At 40.4% G+C, this 17,089-nt stretch overlaps 2 protein-coding genes across 5 annotated transcripts in view; one reads left to right on the top strand and one right to left on the bottom strand.

The window, feature by feature from the left end:
* Positions 1-17,036, top strand: part of LOC142073426 (uncharacterized) — a 237,246-nt gene extending 220,210 nt beyond the window's left edge. The window contains exons 2-3 of the mRNA XM_075133253.1: positions 15,744-16,149; positions 16,537-17,036. Coding sequence (XP_074989354.1) covers positions 15,747-16,149; positions 16,537-16,844 — 711 coding nt within the window. The 5' untranslated portion in view covers positions 15,744-15,746 and the 3' untranslated portion in view covers positions 16,845-17,036. The remainder of the gene's footprint in view (positions 1-15,743; positions 16,150-16,536) is intronic.
* Positions 1-17,089, bottom strand: part of MAP2K5 (mitogen-activated protein kinase kinase 5) — a 215,734-nt gene that overhangs the window by 142,025 nt on the left and 56,620 nt on the right. The gene's annotated exons all lie outside the window — the stretch shown is intronic.

Genomic DNA, 17,089 nt, shown 5'->3' with positions numbered 1-17,089 from the left:
CACGGCTAACCTGGTGGCTGAACTTTGTGACTTTGTCCTTACCCATAACTATGTTACATTTGGGGACAATGTATACCTTCAGATCAGCGGCACTGCTATGGGTACCCGCATGACCCCACAGTATGCCAACATTTTTATGGCTGATTTAGAACAACGCTTCCTCAGCTCTCGTTCCCTAACGCCCCTACTCTACTTGCGCTATATTGATGACATCTTCATCATCTAGACCCACGGAAAAGAAGCCCTTGAGGAATTCCACCATGATTTCAACAATTTCCATCCCACCATCAACCTCAGCCTGGTCCAGTCCACACAAGAGATCCACTTCCTGGACACTACAGTGCTAATAAACGATGGTCACATAAACACCACCCTATACCGGAAACCAACTGACCGCTATTCCTACCTACATGCCTCCAGCTTTCTCCCTGAATACACCACACGATCCATTGTCTACAGCCAAGCTCTGCGATACAACCACATTTGCTCCAACCCCTCAGACAGAGACAAACACCTACAAGATCTCTATCAAGCATTCTTACAACTACAATACCCACCTGCGGAAGTGAAGCAACAGATTGATAGAGCCAGAAGAGTTCCCAGAAGTCACCTACTACAGGACAGGCCTAACAAAGAAAATAACAGAACGCCACTAGCCGTCACCTTCAGCCCCCAACTAAAACCCTCCAACGCATTATTAAGGATCTACAACCTATCCTGAAGGATGACCCAACACTCTCACAAATCTTGGGAGACAGGTCAGTCCTTGCCTTCAGACCCCCCCAACCTGAAGCAAATACTCACCAGCAACCACATACCACACAACAGAACCACTAACCCAGGAACCTATCCTCGCAACAAAGCCCGTTGCCAACTGTGCCCACATATCTATTCAGGGGACACCATCATAGGGCCTAATCACATCAGCCACACTATCAGAGGCTCATTCACCTGCACATCCACCAATGTGATATATGCCATCATGTGCCAGCAATGCCCCTCTGCCATGTACATTGGTCAAACTGGACAGTCTCTAGGTAAAAGAATAAATGGACACAAATCAGATGTCAAGAATTATAACATTCATAAACCAGTCGGAGAAATCTTCAATCTCTCTCGTCAAGCGATTACAGACATGAAAGTTGCTATATTACAACAAAAAAACTTCAAATCGAGAAACTGTTGAATTGGAATTCATTTGCAAATTGGATACAATTAACTTAGGCTTGAATAGAGACTGGGAGTGGCTAAGTCATTATGCAAGGTAACCTATTTCCCCTTGTTTTTTCCTACCCCCCCCCCAGACGTTCTGGTTAAACTTGGATTTGTGCTGGAAATGGCCCACCTTGAGTATCATACACATTGTAAAGAGAGTGGTCACTTTAGATAAGCTATTACCAGCAGGAGAGTGGGTTTGTGTGTGTGGTGGGGGGGGGGGGGTGAGAAAACCTGGATTTGTGCTGGAAATGGCCCAACTTGATTATCATACACATTGTAAGGAGAGTGATCACTTTAGATAAGCTATTACCAGCAGGAGAGTGGGGTGGGGGGAGGTATTTTTTCATGCTTTGTGTGTATAAAAAGATCTTCTACACTTTCCACAGTATGCATCCGATGAAGTGAGCTGTAGCTCACGAAAGCTTATGCTCAAATAAATTGGTTAGTCTCCAAGGTGCTACAAGTACTCCTTTTCTTTTAGCTAAGGAGGTATTTCAGAGACAGTTTTGTTAAAGTAGTACAACTGGTCAATTTTTGTTCTAGCTGAGGAATATTTTAGGTGAAACATGTTAATGAGATAAATACACAGTTCAGATATTCACATTTGGGGACCAACCCTGTAAGATGCTGCAGTCCTTTCAAATTCATTGAAGTCAATGCTCTAGATTTTCATTAACTGAAGTGGACTCTTGCAGTTAACATATGGCACTAATGTCTTCAGAGGGTGAGCTGAAAGGTAATGGGTTTGAAAAGTATGCCCAAGCCACAGAATACCATATAAAAGACCACAGAAGAATTCACACTAAAGTAATGACTGATACTGCTTAGAAGTTGAAAACACTACGTAAAGAACACGATTATTTTAATGGCATCTAAGAGTGCATTTCTAATGCAGACAGAGGACAAGATCCATGCTCCCAGGAGCTTGCTACAAACTAATATTTGACATGACGCAACTAGGTGAAGAGGATAATGCCACAATAGGGAAGGGCAGGAGAAGCAGCAGCTTCGATGAGATTAATCCATTACTCAACAAAATGTCGTGTTTAAAAATAACCCAAAACTTATATTTGATTAAATCAAATGGCTGGAATAAATAAGTAGACGACTTATCAGTAGGGTTCTTATAAGCCTCACAGAAGAAATGAGTCTTCAGGAGGGATGCAGAAGAGACAGTAGTAGCTTTGCAGCCCAGCTCAGAAAGGACATTTTATGAATAAGAGGTGGCATGATAGGATAGCAATGTTAGTGGGAGAAGCGGACAAATAGATCAACGAAGCTGGCACAAAGATATGATGAAGAAGAGTTATGCAGGACCTTCACCCCTGCCCTGGTGTACTGTACTAGAAACCATGGGAGAATTCAAAACAAAGTGACGTGTGGGATTGCCTAGCAACTGAAAATCTAGATGAAAGAAATGGCTGACATTTCCGTTTTGGGATGCTCTATTGGTGAAAAAGTGTGCGATTCAGAGAGGATCACTGAAAGCAACAATACACTATGTAAGCACAGGAAAGACCAACTCCTGCAGATTTTGGAACATATCCACTGCAGAAAGGAAGTTTAAATCTTGGTTCACATTTCCATCAGCATTCATTATTTTAAGCCCTCTACTTCTATTACAGTGAACAGCTTCTAAGCAAGACTGGAACAGTTGTGTCAAATATTTTATTAACCTTGGCTCTTAACCATGTCCCTAGACACTGAAAGCCCTGAAGGGCCCAATGCAAGCCAAGTCCTTCAGCATAACTTTGTCTCCTCTACTTCAAAAATCAAAAGCTCACCCAGGGAGCCTTACTAAGGCAGTATGCCCAAGTCTGTGGGGAGAGGCTAGTTATTCTGGGTAAAGAAGGAAAGATGGTCAAACAATGTCCTCCAGCTAACATCAGAGACATTCTGATCAACTTTGGAGGGTGGTGTGTGTATCCTTTCTCCCCCAGAAGCAAAAATATAATGTGGACATTGAGGGGATTTTGGGGGAAGAATTCCAGATGACGCCTCACAAAATCAAAATAAAACTAAAGAGCAATTTTGTACAGGAAAGAATACAAGGAAATAAAGAGCTGAGATTCAACAGTAACATATGAATTTATATTACATATGAAAAACTCTTTTTTTCCCCGTCTCTGTCTTCTTCTGCCTGCTTAGTTATGCCTGAAGGACTCTAAACCACAGAAAAATAAAGGGAGAAACTAATGATGGTTTAGGCTGACTCTTATTCATAAAATAATCTAGAGTTTATCAGATCTTTTCTGATAAAGATACAAAAATTCCATTCATTTAATGGAGACATCAAATTTCTGCAGCACTTCACCCCTCAAAAGTTTAAAAAGCTATTTAACAGACCAAAAAGAACAAGACACAAACTTAAAAATAAATATGTCTCAAAAGTGAAATGAAATGTTTTTTTGTTTGGTTGTCTTGGGTGTTTTTAAGCTTGCTATGCCCTAAGATAATAGTTCTATGTTCCTCTTGCAAAAGTTAGGGGTTTGTTAATACCTAAAAGCAGAGCTAAGCGATGTTTTCCTTACAGTGTTTTAAGGGTTTGTGATATCATTTATTTTAGGAAAAGCAAAGAACTCTGAACTTGGTTCCTGGCACATGAGAAAGAGAGGAAACAAATTTCAGTTTGTTTATGATTTAGGGATGCGCACATTAGAAGCACATAGATTAGATATATTAAGTTTCTTAAAACTTTTAGCATATATGTAACTAAAAACCATAATTGTTCACCTTTAATCTAGTATAATCAAATTATTTAAAAAACTTAACACTTATCTGCAACTTAAATATTACCTCACTCACAGAACTGAAGATTTATTACTGTTATATCCACAGTGTTAGGGATGGGGCAACTAATGCACACAAGGTTAAATGACTTGCGCAGTATCACAGAAGGACTCAGTATCTGAGCCAGGATTCGAATTCAGGAATTCCTGCTTCCCATTCCTGAATTCTGTCCAGCAAACTACTTTTCTATTTTTCCCCATCAATAATGCAAACTAAGCAATAAGGTATTCACTGTATAAGACTGAACCAATTCAAGGACAAGCCATGGCCTGCCTATTATACTAATGAGTCATTCCCTACCCCTTGCTATACACATAACTGACGCCTGCAAAACTGACAGAATGATGTAATGCTACAGTGTAAATTCATTAATGACGTGGCCACTAAGCACTAGGTAAATGGTGCTCTCCGCTTGCACAGGCTCCTGAAAGAATCTCCTGGGTAATCACATGTATACAATCAGTCGTCTTAGCGTATGTGCAGTGTGCCTCAGGTGGCTCATGACCCGGATTCACCACCAAATTTGGTCTGCTGGTTGGATCATTAGCTTGGCAAGGAGTTCCACAGGTTGACTGTGCGTTGTGTGAAGAAATACTTCCTTTTGTTTGTTTTAAACCTGATGCCTATTAATTTCATTTGGTGACCCCCAGTTCTTGCGTTTACTCCTTCTCATAACAACACTTCCTTATCTACTTTCTCTACACCAGTCATGATTTTATAGTCCTCAATCATATCTCCCCTTAGCCGTCTCTTTTCCAAGCTGAAAAGGCCCAGTCTTATTAATCTCTCCTCATACGGAAGCCGTTCCATACCCCTAATAATTTTTGTTGCCCTTTTCTGAACCTTTTCCAATTCCAATATTTCTTTTTCGAGATGGGGCAACCACATATGCACACAGTATTCAAGATGTGGGTGTACCATGGATTTATATAGAGGCAACATGATATTTTCTGTCCTATTTTCTATCCCTTTCTTAATTATTCCCAGTATTCTGTTAGCTTTTTTGACTAGCGCGATGTTTTCAGAGAACTATCCACAATGACTCCAAGATCTTTCTTGAGTGGTAACAGCTAATTTAGACCCCATCATTTTATATGTATAGTTAGGATTATGCTTTCCAATGTGCATTACTTTGCATTTACCAACATTAAAGTTCATCTGCCATTTTGTTGCCCAGTCTCCCAGTTTTGAGAGATCCTTTTGTAGCTCTTTGCAGTCTGCCCGGGTCTTAACTATCTTTAATCATTTTGTATCATCTGCAAATTTTGCCACCTCACTGTTTACCTCTTTTTCCACATCATTTATGAGTATGTTGAATAGGACTTGTCCCAGAACAGACCCCTGGGGGACACCACTATTTACCTCTCTCCATTCTGAAAACTGACCATTTATACCTACCCTTTGTTTCCTGTCTTTTTAACCTTGAATTCAGGCATGCTACTGGTACTGCAGCCAGTAACAAAAGTACAGCGTCCAATTTCATATGGGAAATCCTTTCTGCTAGGACACAGTAAATCTACTTCCTTGATAAAAGCAAATATAGCTATAACAATTCCAAAACCACGTAAGTATTCTTTTTCTTGAAAAAGTATTTACTGTGACAAAACCCAGATGGAAATTGTGATTTTTTTCATTGGCAAGTATTAGAATGGTTAACTAAATGATACTATATTTTCTCCTTAAAGCTGGAATGGGTCCTCCAACATTGCAGTGTTCTTGTTTCATAGGTTCCACTGACTATGCCAAAAATAAGTTTTCTAAGGGAAAAAGAGTTTGGGAGTGCGGGAAATTGTTCCTCCAAGATTTTAAGCTTGACTAGAGAGACAGGATATATAAAAATCTTTGATTCACTAGGTTCTCCTTTCCAAATCAACAAGAGACAGATTCTGTCCTTAGATGTGCACGTCTCTCCCAATGTAGTCACATGCATTTGCTCGTAAAATAGAATATAATGCAAACATTTTTTTCTTATCCTGATGTTCAGGACATCTGAAAAGTAAACTTTCCAGGTCATCTCCTATGTGTGCACACATCTGTCTTTCTCCTGCCCTCCCTCCACCTCACCATTTGTCCCCTGGATACTTGTTCAAGAGAAAGGCATTCTTCCACTCAACAAAGGCTATACACACTGTTCAGCCTTACCCAGATCTGTATCAGCCCACCTAAGGAACAGCGCTGATGGGCTCCAAAGAGAAAACAGTGTGAACCTCCTTGACAAAGAATCACAACACAGGCTTTCAGAAGGACAGGAATGGTGAAGACCTTCAAAACTCAGGTATTTAAGACCCAATGGAAGACCCATGCCTACAGGAGCATCTGGTTTCTTATTCTGAATGTAAATGTTTACACACTAAGCAGCAGTTCATTTGGTAGCACGCATCATCAGCAAACAGTTCTTCATACACAAGAACTCTGAAGAGAGTCAAACAGATTGAATATTTTCTTATCCTATGAGAAATAACCTAGAGCAAAACAATTCTGTCACAGCATTGTGTAAGATGAATAAAATAAGTGTTGCACATTGTAGAATGACATGTCGGTCACCAGCTGCAAACTACATGCGGCAAATCACCCACAGATTTGGTTTACTGCTTTTGTGCGTGTGCGGATTTACCACTGTGTTTCATGCTAATGGTCAGACTTTAGGAGTTTTAACGATAGCGTTGTCACCTTCTAAAATGACCATCTAAAAATAGATTCAAATTGTTTCTACGAAATAAACACTTTGACAGTTGTTGCTGCCTTCTGTAATAGACAAACACATTAGCCTGGCTCTCTGGCTGTTAAAACAGGAAATACAAAGTGAACAGCAGTTGTAAAAAGAAGCTCTTATGGGGACTCTGCTAGTTCAAAAAGCAATCTATGCCAATCTTCCTTCTGTCTAAAATCCTATTACAAATGCTTGAATAGTGATTGCAAAATGATTTGTTGTTAAACTACAGAACCAAAAAAATGCTTGTATCTAAAATCTAAACTCTTCAAAAGAGTAAAACAAACACCAGAAACAGTACCAAGTGAATGTACAATACTTGAGTTCACATATGGAGAAGGAGGGTGAGGGCCAGTGTACATGCATACGAGATTAAGTGGATCCCCACCTCATTTATCCAAGCAACATCTGTACAGCTGTCATTTCCATTTATTACCACTTTCCTTAATCCTCCTTTCCCCCTCCCCACACACACATCCAAAGACCAAAAGTCTGGAAGTCATCCTTTACACAAATTGCTTTCCCTTCCTCACCTCTCTTGTCCATTCCTGTCACCACTGCCACAAAAGGATCTTGATCCTGCAAAGAGATCTGCATGGACAAAGAGACTGATCCATAAATTCCCTTTGTGGGGTTGATCCCTTAAGTCCTCACCTTGACATGGCCTCTGGTCAAATACATGTTCATGCCCTAATCACAGAGTGAGAACTATTTAAGGAGCATAGTAGTTTTGTACAATAATTCCTAGACCTAGAAAAGATAACCATAAGGCAAACAAACAAAATTATTCTCGCATTCCCTACAGCAGCTGGAATTGGTGATTCCATTTAATCTCTGCTCAATTTCACACAAAATTTAGATTAAAAATTTAATTCAGACTAGTTTTACATTGATTTTTAAAAAAAAAACTTCTTGTAAGTACATTTGAGGTAATCCCGGCTATTCTCCCCACTTGCCAGCTTTAGACCCTTGTGAAATCTTTGCTTTTGTATCTTGCTTTCTCAAAAGCTGTATCCGCAAAAAATCTGAGTGCCAATGTTTAAAGGTCCATAATATCAAAATGTTTCTGGAATGTAGCCAGAAGATAGTTTTATATCAAGTTCAAATATCACTGGTTAATCTTAATATTCCAGAATAACCACTGAACACTCCCCCCTCTGGAACTTCAGGGGAAAGAAATGGAAAGCCAGCATCCTGCTATTAATGACATTACTGTTGACTTTTCTGTTCCACTCACTGTTCTTTACAGAAAATTCGAAGTGAGAATAAGGTCACAGGTTAAAACACGATGCCAGTAAATTCTCACAATATATGGTTCTAACACAACTTACATCAAGTGGACATTCTACTGTGCACATATCAGATTGCACACGTTTTATAAACAAAAGAATTATAAAAAGTAATCTCAACTAAAGGACAGCCCCTATCTATCACTTTGGCATCACTCATAGCCTTGGCTCAAGAAAGTCCCACAACTGATCTAGTAAGCAGACTGTTACTTCTAACCACTAGAATGCTGCTCCCTTTAAGGCAACGGAAGCTGCTGAGAAAACTTACATTGCGTTTACACAACGCCTAATAAAAGCAACTTAAGTTTCTATTCGCTTAATCTTCTAGAGGATGGGTATACAATGTAAACAAAACAACTTTAATTTAAGAAACATCCCATTTCTAATTAAAGGGCCAGAGGCAGCTGGTTGGATAACTTTTAATCAGTTTCAATAACCTATTGATTGGTATACTGAAGCTTAAAAAAATTAAAAGTAGAAGATGATTGGGGAATTGTCCCATCTCAGAACAATAGTAGAGCCCTCTGTAAATAACTCCTCTTTTAACCATCAGCTAAATGAACATTTCAATACCACAGTACAAAGTCTTCTGCAAAATTACTTTAACTAACAAGCAGAAATTTATCAGCTTCAGCCAAAATCAATGCTGAAATCAATTTGAACACTGGTTGTGTCTAAAGGGGCTCATTGGCAATTTAGGGAAATTACACCATGTAAATGCCTGTGCTTTAATTGAACAGTTTCATCAACTAGGCTGTGATTGCTGTCCGTTCATTTATTTACTTTCACTGCAACTACCATTCTGCAAAGGAATGTTTTTTGTCAGACTTGAAGGAGGCACTTTATCTTCATTTTATGCACTTTTGTGCATAACAGATTTTATGAGGCAGGCAAGCAATGCTAGGGTCAAACAAACAAAGGAACAGCAATCGCTGGTCAGTCTTGTTTGAACTGTAAGGATAAGAAGAATAACATTGTGTAGGGCATTTGTAATTTACTTCATCTGTTATTGTTACAGTGGTTTTTAGCATTACTAAAAATAGGGTGTAAAATAGCCACAAGAAATGTAAAAATAAAGCAGAATGGGTAAGGATAGAAAGGAAGCATGTTTAGTGGCTAGAATACAAGATTAAGGGATCTGGTTTCTAGGCCTACCAATGCCATAGGCTTGCTGTAGGACATTGAACAAACCATTTAATCACTCTGTGCCTAAATTTTCCATACTGTGAATTTCTGACTATATTTCCCTTCCTCACAGCGTTATTCTGTGAGGATTAATTCATGAACATTTGTAAAGTGGTTTGAGATCCTCAGATGGAGATTGCTACAGAAGGGCAATTTATAATGGCTTTATTCAGACAGACAAACAAACAGCAATAGATAGAAGTAGAATGAAACGGACAATGATGGTGAAAAAACCTCATGACAAACAATGGGGAGAGGTGGAATCACTACTCAGACTTAGAGTCTGGCCAACACCATCATTTAAGTTGGAAGAGGATACTGGAAGAAGTTACTGGTTCTGAAGAACACGTCTGCACTCTAGACTCCCTTCACAACGATACATTCATCACTGTCTTTGATCAAAGAAATACTTTGAGATAAGCAAGAAAACAGCAAAACCCTGCAGAGCCCAAATTGCATAAAGAAACAGCAAACATCTCAAATATTCTTGTGACGGGTTCCTCCTGGAACTGGGGTACCACTAAGCCCACCTGACTTGCCAGCCTGGACTCCTTTTACACTATACTGCGATGACAGGCCCTCAAGCCCCCTCCAGCACACACATAGGTAGGGACACATCCAGCTGCAGCTACACACAGATGCTGATATCAGCTCTGAATGGGAAGGCTCAGCTAAGGCACCTCACAGTTCCTAAGGCATGCACTCCCTTTTGGAGTGCAAACTCAAAATTATACCATCTTGCGCTGCACAGGGAACTGTACAGCGTAAGCTCATGAAATTCGCCCCCTCCCTCAATGTAGAGGAAGATATGCAACAGCTTTCTGCCCCCAGTTATGATTTCTACACACTGGTTTTAGACAAAAGTAAGTTTACTAACTACAACAGATAGATTTTAAGTGATTATAAGGGCTAGCAAACAGATCAAAGCAGATTACCTAGCAAATAAACAAAAACGTAATCTAAGCTTAATATACTAAAGAGATTGGATATGAGTAGCAAATTCTCACCCTAATTGTTGTTTTAGGCAGTTTGCAGAAATTCTTGAGGGCAAGCTACACTTGCTTGCAGCTTAAAACCCCAGGCATTTCTTTCACAGGCTAGAAATCCCTCTAGCCTGGGTTCAGCCCATCTCCCCTAGTCCAGTCTTTGTTCCTCTGGTGTTTCCAGTGATGTTCTTGGGCGGGAAGTCAGTGAAGAACCGCGATGATGTCACTTCCTGCCTTAAATAGCTTTTGAATATGGTGAGAACCCTTTGTCTCCCCTCTTGGTTGCCATGCCTGGTCAGTGGAAAAACACTGGTATTCCAAGATGGGAGTCCAGTACCAGATGACTTGATCACATGCCCCTGTAGGGACACAGCAGCCATGACTCTGAGGTTGTTTGTAGCATCCTCAGAAAGGCTCCCCGGTGGGAGATTAACATCTTCTAAGATCTCTAGTTTTCCCTAATGGCCCTTCCCAGCCAGCCATCTAGACTGATTGCATTCTGCCTAGTGGGTGTTCCCCAGGTGTAAACACATTTGTAGTAGATGCATAGACAATATTCCTAACTTCAGATACCAAAATGATACATACATACAAATAGGAGAATCAAATTCAGTAAATCAGAACCTTTTCAATGATACCTTACACGACCTCTCTTGCATAAAATACATCATAGTTATACCATAATCATATCATAACATTACTATGAAGAATATGGGGCGTAATGCCACAATTCTGTCACCACTCTGGCTTCTGGAGGTTGGATAACCTCCGTCTCCTTTACCCTAGAAGTGAGCTTCCCCTCTCACCCTACAGAGGATTACACTCAAATAGCACAGTTTGTACATGCTGCTTTCAGAAGGGAAATACTTGATCAAGACGACAACCTTCCAGATGTTTTGCCATGCGTTGTGTGTAATGTGACAAAGACCTATCCCAAGGGTGGTTGTGATACAGAATATACAAATGGACATATACTCAAGTTAGCACACAACTCAAGTGAATAGCAAAATTGCTCAAGTGAATTGCTGATGCAAACTGAAAATACACACTGTCCACAAATAAATATTAAACCTCCACATTTATATTCATTTTCTGCAGCCACACCAGTTTTCTGGCCTGCGGATCAACCACCTCTCTCCAGACCCTCCACATAATTATGCAAACAATAATGAAATTGTCTGATTTAACAAAATTTTGAGTGATATGATGACCAATACATTTTACTCACAGATTTTAGATAACTTTACTGTACAATTTATTATGGTTTACCAATCTAGAAGAATCTCGTAGATTCATACACCATACACAATACATATTTTTAATACTCTGAACATTTTAAAACACTATACTGACTGTAACCTAAGGGAATTCTAATTTTATTTGAACATTTGACATTTCTTTACCTGCATTTAAAAAGCTGAAATGAAAAAATATGAAATTAAAAATATGCTGTATGATTTTGTTTCAGCATCTAGTAGGAGAACTGTGAAACTTGAGAAGTGCCATGCAGGTGAAAAATATTACAAAACAATTATTTGCCAGTGGCAAATACCATTTCTATATAATATTTACATTATAAATACATACTTATACAGTATTTTGGTTCTCAATAATTTAGTGCAGCTATTGCTCAGACTCCGCAGCAGAGTTTACACATAACATTGTGAATCAAAATTTTAACATAATTTCACTAAAGTAAGGAAGCAGTCTTACAAAAACATGGCCTCTCAGAGCTCTGGAACCTATGATAGAGGTAAAAAACGTAGCAGAAAGACACACACTTTAAATGCCTTTTGGACTTTCCAGTGAATTATTTTTCAAAAAAGCAATTTAAGTAAATACCCTAGATGCAGTAGTATACAAATATTTTCTTCTGCTGTGCAGCAGCCAAGAGCCTGTACTCTCCATCATATCAACTTTTATAAAATAACTGAGGAAAAATTAGAAAGACTGTTATAAAACTGGAAAGTTAATAAATCCACCACCACAACTATATCAGACCCAATTCTGCACCCTCAACTCTCACTGAAATCAATGGCAGCTGAGGGTACAAAAGACCTCACAGAACTGGGCCTAAAATTAGTGAATACAAAGAGCAAATCCAAGTGGCTTAATGATGAAAACAGACTAGAATGGTGGAAGGATTATTATTTATTTTGAACTTCCAAATAACTTTTCAACAAGCTTTATTCAAAGTAAGGAGCGTACTCCCAACAAAGTACCGGAGCTACATACTATATGCATTCAAAAAAAGCAAGAACACTTAATTGTGTTTGCAGTGATTGAACTCTGTAGCTGCTTATCATTCCTTAATTAAGAAAATAGTGCATCAAAAAGCAGTAGAAAATAATTTTAAAAGGAAGTCAAGCAATTATAAAATCCCTTTTCTTTAAAGAGAAGAAAAAACATTCAGATTCAGCAAGTTCTTACTAGAAATATTGCTATAAAGTATTGATTTTTGCCAGACTCAATTGACTGAAAAGTTGTTTGTATAGCAATATTGGCCAAGCCAATACACTGGAACAATTTTGCTACACACAGTAACCAAGTGCATTTCTGAAGTATAATTATACTATCATAAAAATAAAGCCAAGATACCCCTTCTCCAAGCAGTAAAATAGTGGAGGCTATAAAAAACCTAAATAAATGAACTATATATATTTTCTAATGAAACACAGTGTCTTCCAAAGAGAACGAGAACACCTCCTCTCTCTTCCCTTAAGCCAAGGTTAGCATGAAAAGTGATCAATACTTCAATCTCAATAAACTACTTCAATAATAGTTAATTCACGTGGAAACAGAAGCTGAAAATTTCTGCTCAGCAACCTGCAACATGCTATCTTGTTTGCTGAATGCTGATAATATATCATTGCCATAATGGATACGACTTAGTATGAAGTTATAGAAAGACAAAAATTAAACAAGGAAAAGATACCTACACATACCCGCTCATTCTTTACATTCAAATCAATACCATGTATGCTACCTTCTGAAACAAACCTATCGTGTGGAATGCTGGTAGACTGAGAGAGTCAAACATTTGTAATTAATTTTATCTGACAAATGCTCATTGATCTACTGGAATCAAATACATGTGAGTTGCTATCCATTACTGGAGTGCAATCCAGCCACCTGTACATATTACATTTTGCAATTTCTTATTGGCTCATACAACATGTATGCTTCTTTGGCAAGGAAGAACCAATTCCCACTACAGAAAGGCAAATGCTCTAATACAAGAAAGTTTTACTGATTTTATATGGAACACATCACAGGACCATAATCAAACACCCCAAAATATATATCCAAACAACATCAATATTCATTTCTACCAATTTTCATGACTTCGAAATTCTATCAAAATTTTTAGTTTTGAAAAATGTAGGCCAGCTTTACAACAAACTGTATAAAGACGCAAAGTTCACTCTGCTGACTTCTTATAACAGCAGTTGCTAGTAACTCCCCCAGAATGAAAGAGTAAGTGGGGACATCTAGGAGCAGACACAGGGAGATCCTACAGAAATGGATATCTTAGCAACAGTTGGGCTTGGAGAGGAAATTTGGGCTGAGGTTTATGCTCTGTTATTATTTGGGTGTATGGTAAAACCAAACCTTAGGAATGGTAAGTCTGATCTCAAGACAGCATGGGTAGACTTTCTCTGGAGCAGGATGGAACATTGCCGGCTTATGAGAAAAAAATCAACTAGCTACTACAGTCGGCATTTTTTATATTTTAAAACACACAAACAAAAGGCAATGAAAAAAGGAAAACAAAAAAAGAATGTTCTCCTAGGCTCAGAGGAGGTTTCAAATTTTTCCACCAAAAAAACATCATTCCTTGGAAAGCCAGTTTATATCAAATCAAGATATCCAAAAACCCTTACAAGACAGACACTGGCATCATCACAGCCCACCCAAGAACTATCATACAGAGGAGCTGCCAGAAGTGCCACGCCTCCCCTTTCATGCCATTTTTGCTTTATCTGTCCATTCGTGACCTAGAAGAATAGAGAACATCAAAGGCATGCCAGGCAGAACTGACGCTGCCTAGTGTTTTATCCAAGTTTCCTATATGGATTCTATGGAACATGTGTTGTACATGTGGCAATATTATACAAATATCTGACATGTATATAAAAGCTTCCACCCCCAGGGATGTCACAGTACTTTATAAACTACATACACACATTGTGCCTAAAATGCAGCCATCCCTTAGGAGCAGGGCAGCAGCTAAGTACACCATTAGGTCCTGATGCAAAGCCCATTAGTATCAACTTCAGTGGGCTACGGATCAAGCTTTAGTTATGCTAACACCTCATAGCAGTTCCCGCTCCCACCCCACCCCTTTCACCCTCTCTTCTTTCTACTTTTCCATCACTGCTTTCCGTTCTCCACACTTTATTTAGCCTCTCTCCTTCCCCACTGATGCCAACCATGTTTCTTCCATCACTATCTTCTGCCTTCTCTTAGAGGGGCAGTAGTAGGATTTCAGTCTCTTTAATCAACTCCATAACACACTTTGTCAGGTGATGCACGAACAGCGTGGGTGTGAAGGCCACAGCACAACCAAGGTATATGTATAACATACATACAAGGCGTCTGTGTGTGACAAGCGCACCCCATGTTCTATGTTAAGGATGCAGAAGCAAGAGAGACACAGACACGTCTGTATTTCTGAAACAGTGTTAAGCAAATATGGTGAGATCAGCAGGCCTACATACTTTTTGCGAATACAGACTAACACGGCTGTTACTCTATACTTGGTTAACAAGGCCATGTGCCAAAGTGTCCTTTTGCAATTATGTACTGTGCAACAATCCTGCCAATTTGTACTAGACAATCATGCTGAGGCTCCAATCAGATCTTAGAGAATGACGACAATGGTAAATCTTTTATCCTGCACAAGGCTAAGAATAGTGCCTGCTGACAATATCCCCTTGCTTGCGCCTTATTAGATCCACTTCCTCCAAGAAGGTGATCTAATATTGGGAAACAATGAGAAATGTGGTTTTAATGAGTGGAACTTGCATACTAAGCCCTGGTCTACACTAGGACTTTAGGTCGAATTTAGCAGCGTTAAATCGATTTAAACCTGCACCCGTCCACACAATGAAGCCCTTTATTTCGACTTAAAGGGCTCTTAAAATCGATTTCCTTACTCCACCCCTGACAAGTGGATTAGCGCTTAAATCGACGTTGCCGGCTCGAATTTGGGGTACTGTGGACACAATTTGATGGTATTGGCCTCCGGGAGCTATCCCAGAGTGCTCCATTCTGACCGCTCTGGACAGCGCTCTCAACTCAGATGCACTGGCCAGGTAGACAGGAAAAGAACCGCGAACTTTTGAATCTCATTTCCTGTTTGGCCAGCGTGGCAAGCTGCAGCTGACCATGCAGAGCTCATCAGCAGAGGTGACCATGATGGAGTCCCAGAATCGCAAAAGAGCTCCAGCATGGACCGAACGGGAGGTACGGGATCTGATCGCTGTTTGGGGAGAGGAATCCGTGCTATCAGAACTCCGTTCCAGTTTTCGAAATGCCAAAACCTTTGTCAAAATCTCCCAGGGCATGAAGGACAGAGGCCATAACAGGGACCCGAAGCAGTGCCGCGTGAAACTGAAGGAGCTGAGGCAAGCCTACCAGAAAACCAGAGAGGCGAACAGCCGCTCTGGGTCAGAGCCCCAAACATGCCGCTTCTATGATGAGCTGCATGCCATTTTAGGGGGTTCAGCCACCACTACCCCAGCCGTGTTGTTTGACTCCTTCAATGGAGATGGAGGCAATACGGAAGTAGGTTTTGGGGACGAAGAAGATGATGATGATGAGGTTGTAGATAGCTCACAGCAAGCAAGCGGAGAAACCGGTTTTCCCGACAGCCAGGAACTGTTTCTCACCCTAGACCTGGAGCCAGTACCCCCCGAACCCACCCAAGGCTGCCTCCTGGACTCAGCAGGCGGAAAAGGGACCTCTGGTGAGTGTACCTTTTAAAATGCTATACATGGTTTAAAAGCAAGCATGTGAAAGGATTACTTTGCCCTGGCATTTGCGGTTCTGCCTTTGCAAAAGGTTTCTGGGGAGGGCAGCCTTATTTCGTCCTTCATGGTAGGACACTTTACCACTCCAGGCCAGCAACACGTACTGGGGAATCACTGTAGAACAAAGCATTGCAGTGTATGTTTGCTGGCATTCAACCAAAATCCGTTCACGCGGTGGGAGGAGGCAAAATGCGACCTTGTAACGAAAGCACATGTGCTATGTATGTAATGTTAACAGCAAGGTTTACCCTGAAAGAGTGTAGCGACTGTTTTATAAAATGTGTCTTTTTAAATACCGCTGTCCCTTTTTTTTTCTCCACCAGCTGCATGTGTTTCAATGATCACAGGATCTTCTCCTTCCCAGAGGCTAGTGAAGCTTAGAAAGAAAAAAAAACGCACTCGCGATGAAATGTTCTCCGAGCTCATGCTGTCCTCCCACACTGACAGAGCACAGACGAATGCGTGGAGGCAAATAATGTCAGAGTGCAGGAAAGCACACAATGACCGGGAGGAGAGGTGGCGGGCTGAAGAGAGTTGTGGCGGGCTGAAGAGAGTAAGTGGCGGGCTGAAGACAGGGCTGAAGCTCAAAGGTGGCGGCAGCGTGATGAGAGGAGGCAGGATTCAATGCTGAGGCTGCTGCAGGACCAAACCAGTATGCTCCAGTGTATGGTTGAGCTGCAGCAAAGGCAGCTGGAGCACAGACTGCCACTGCAGCCCCTCTGTAACCAACCGCCCTCCTCCCCAAGTTCCATAGCCTCCACACCCAGACGCCCAAGAACGCGGTGGGGGGGCCTCCAGCCAACCAGCCACTCCACCACAGAGGATTGCCCAAAACAAAGAAGGCTGTCATTCAATAAATTTTAAAGTTGTAAACTT

The sequence above is a fragment of the Caretta caretta genome, chromosome 10 (genome assembly GCF_965140235.1).
Source record: "Caretta caretta isolate rCarCar2 chromosome 10, rCarCar1.hap1, whole genome shotgun sequence".
Lineage (NCBI taxonomy): Eukaryota > Metazoa > Chordata > Testudines > Cheloniidae > Caretta > Caretta caretta.
This window is presented reverse-complemented; position numbering and strand designations above follow the sequence as displayed.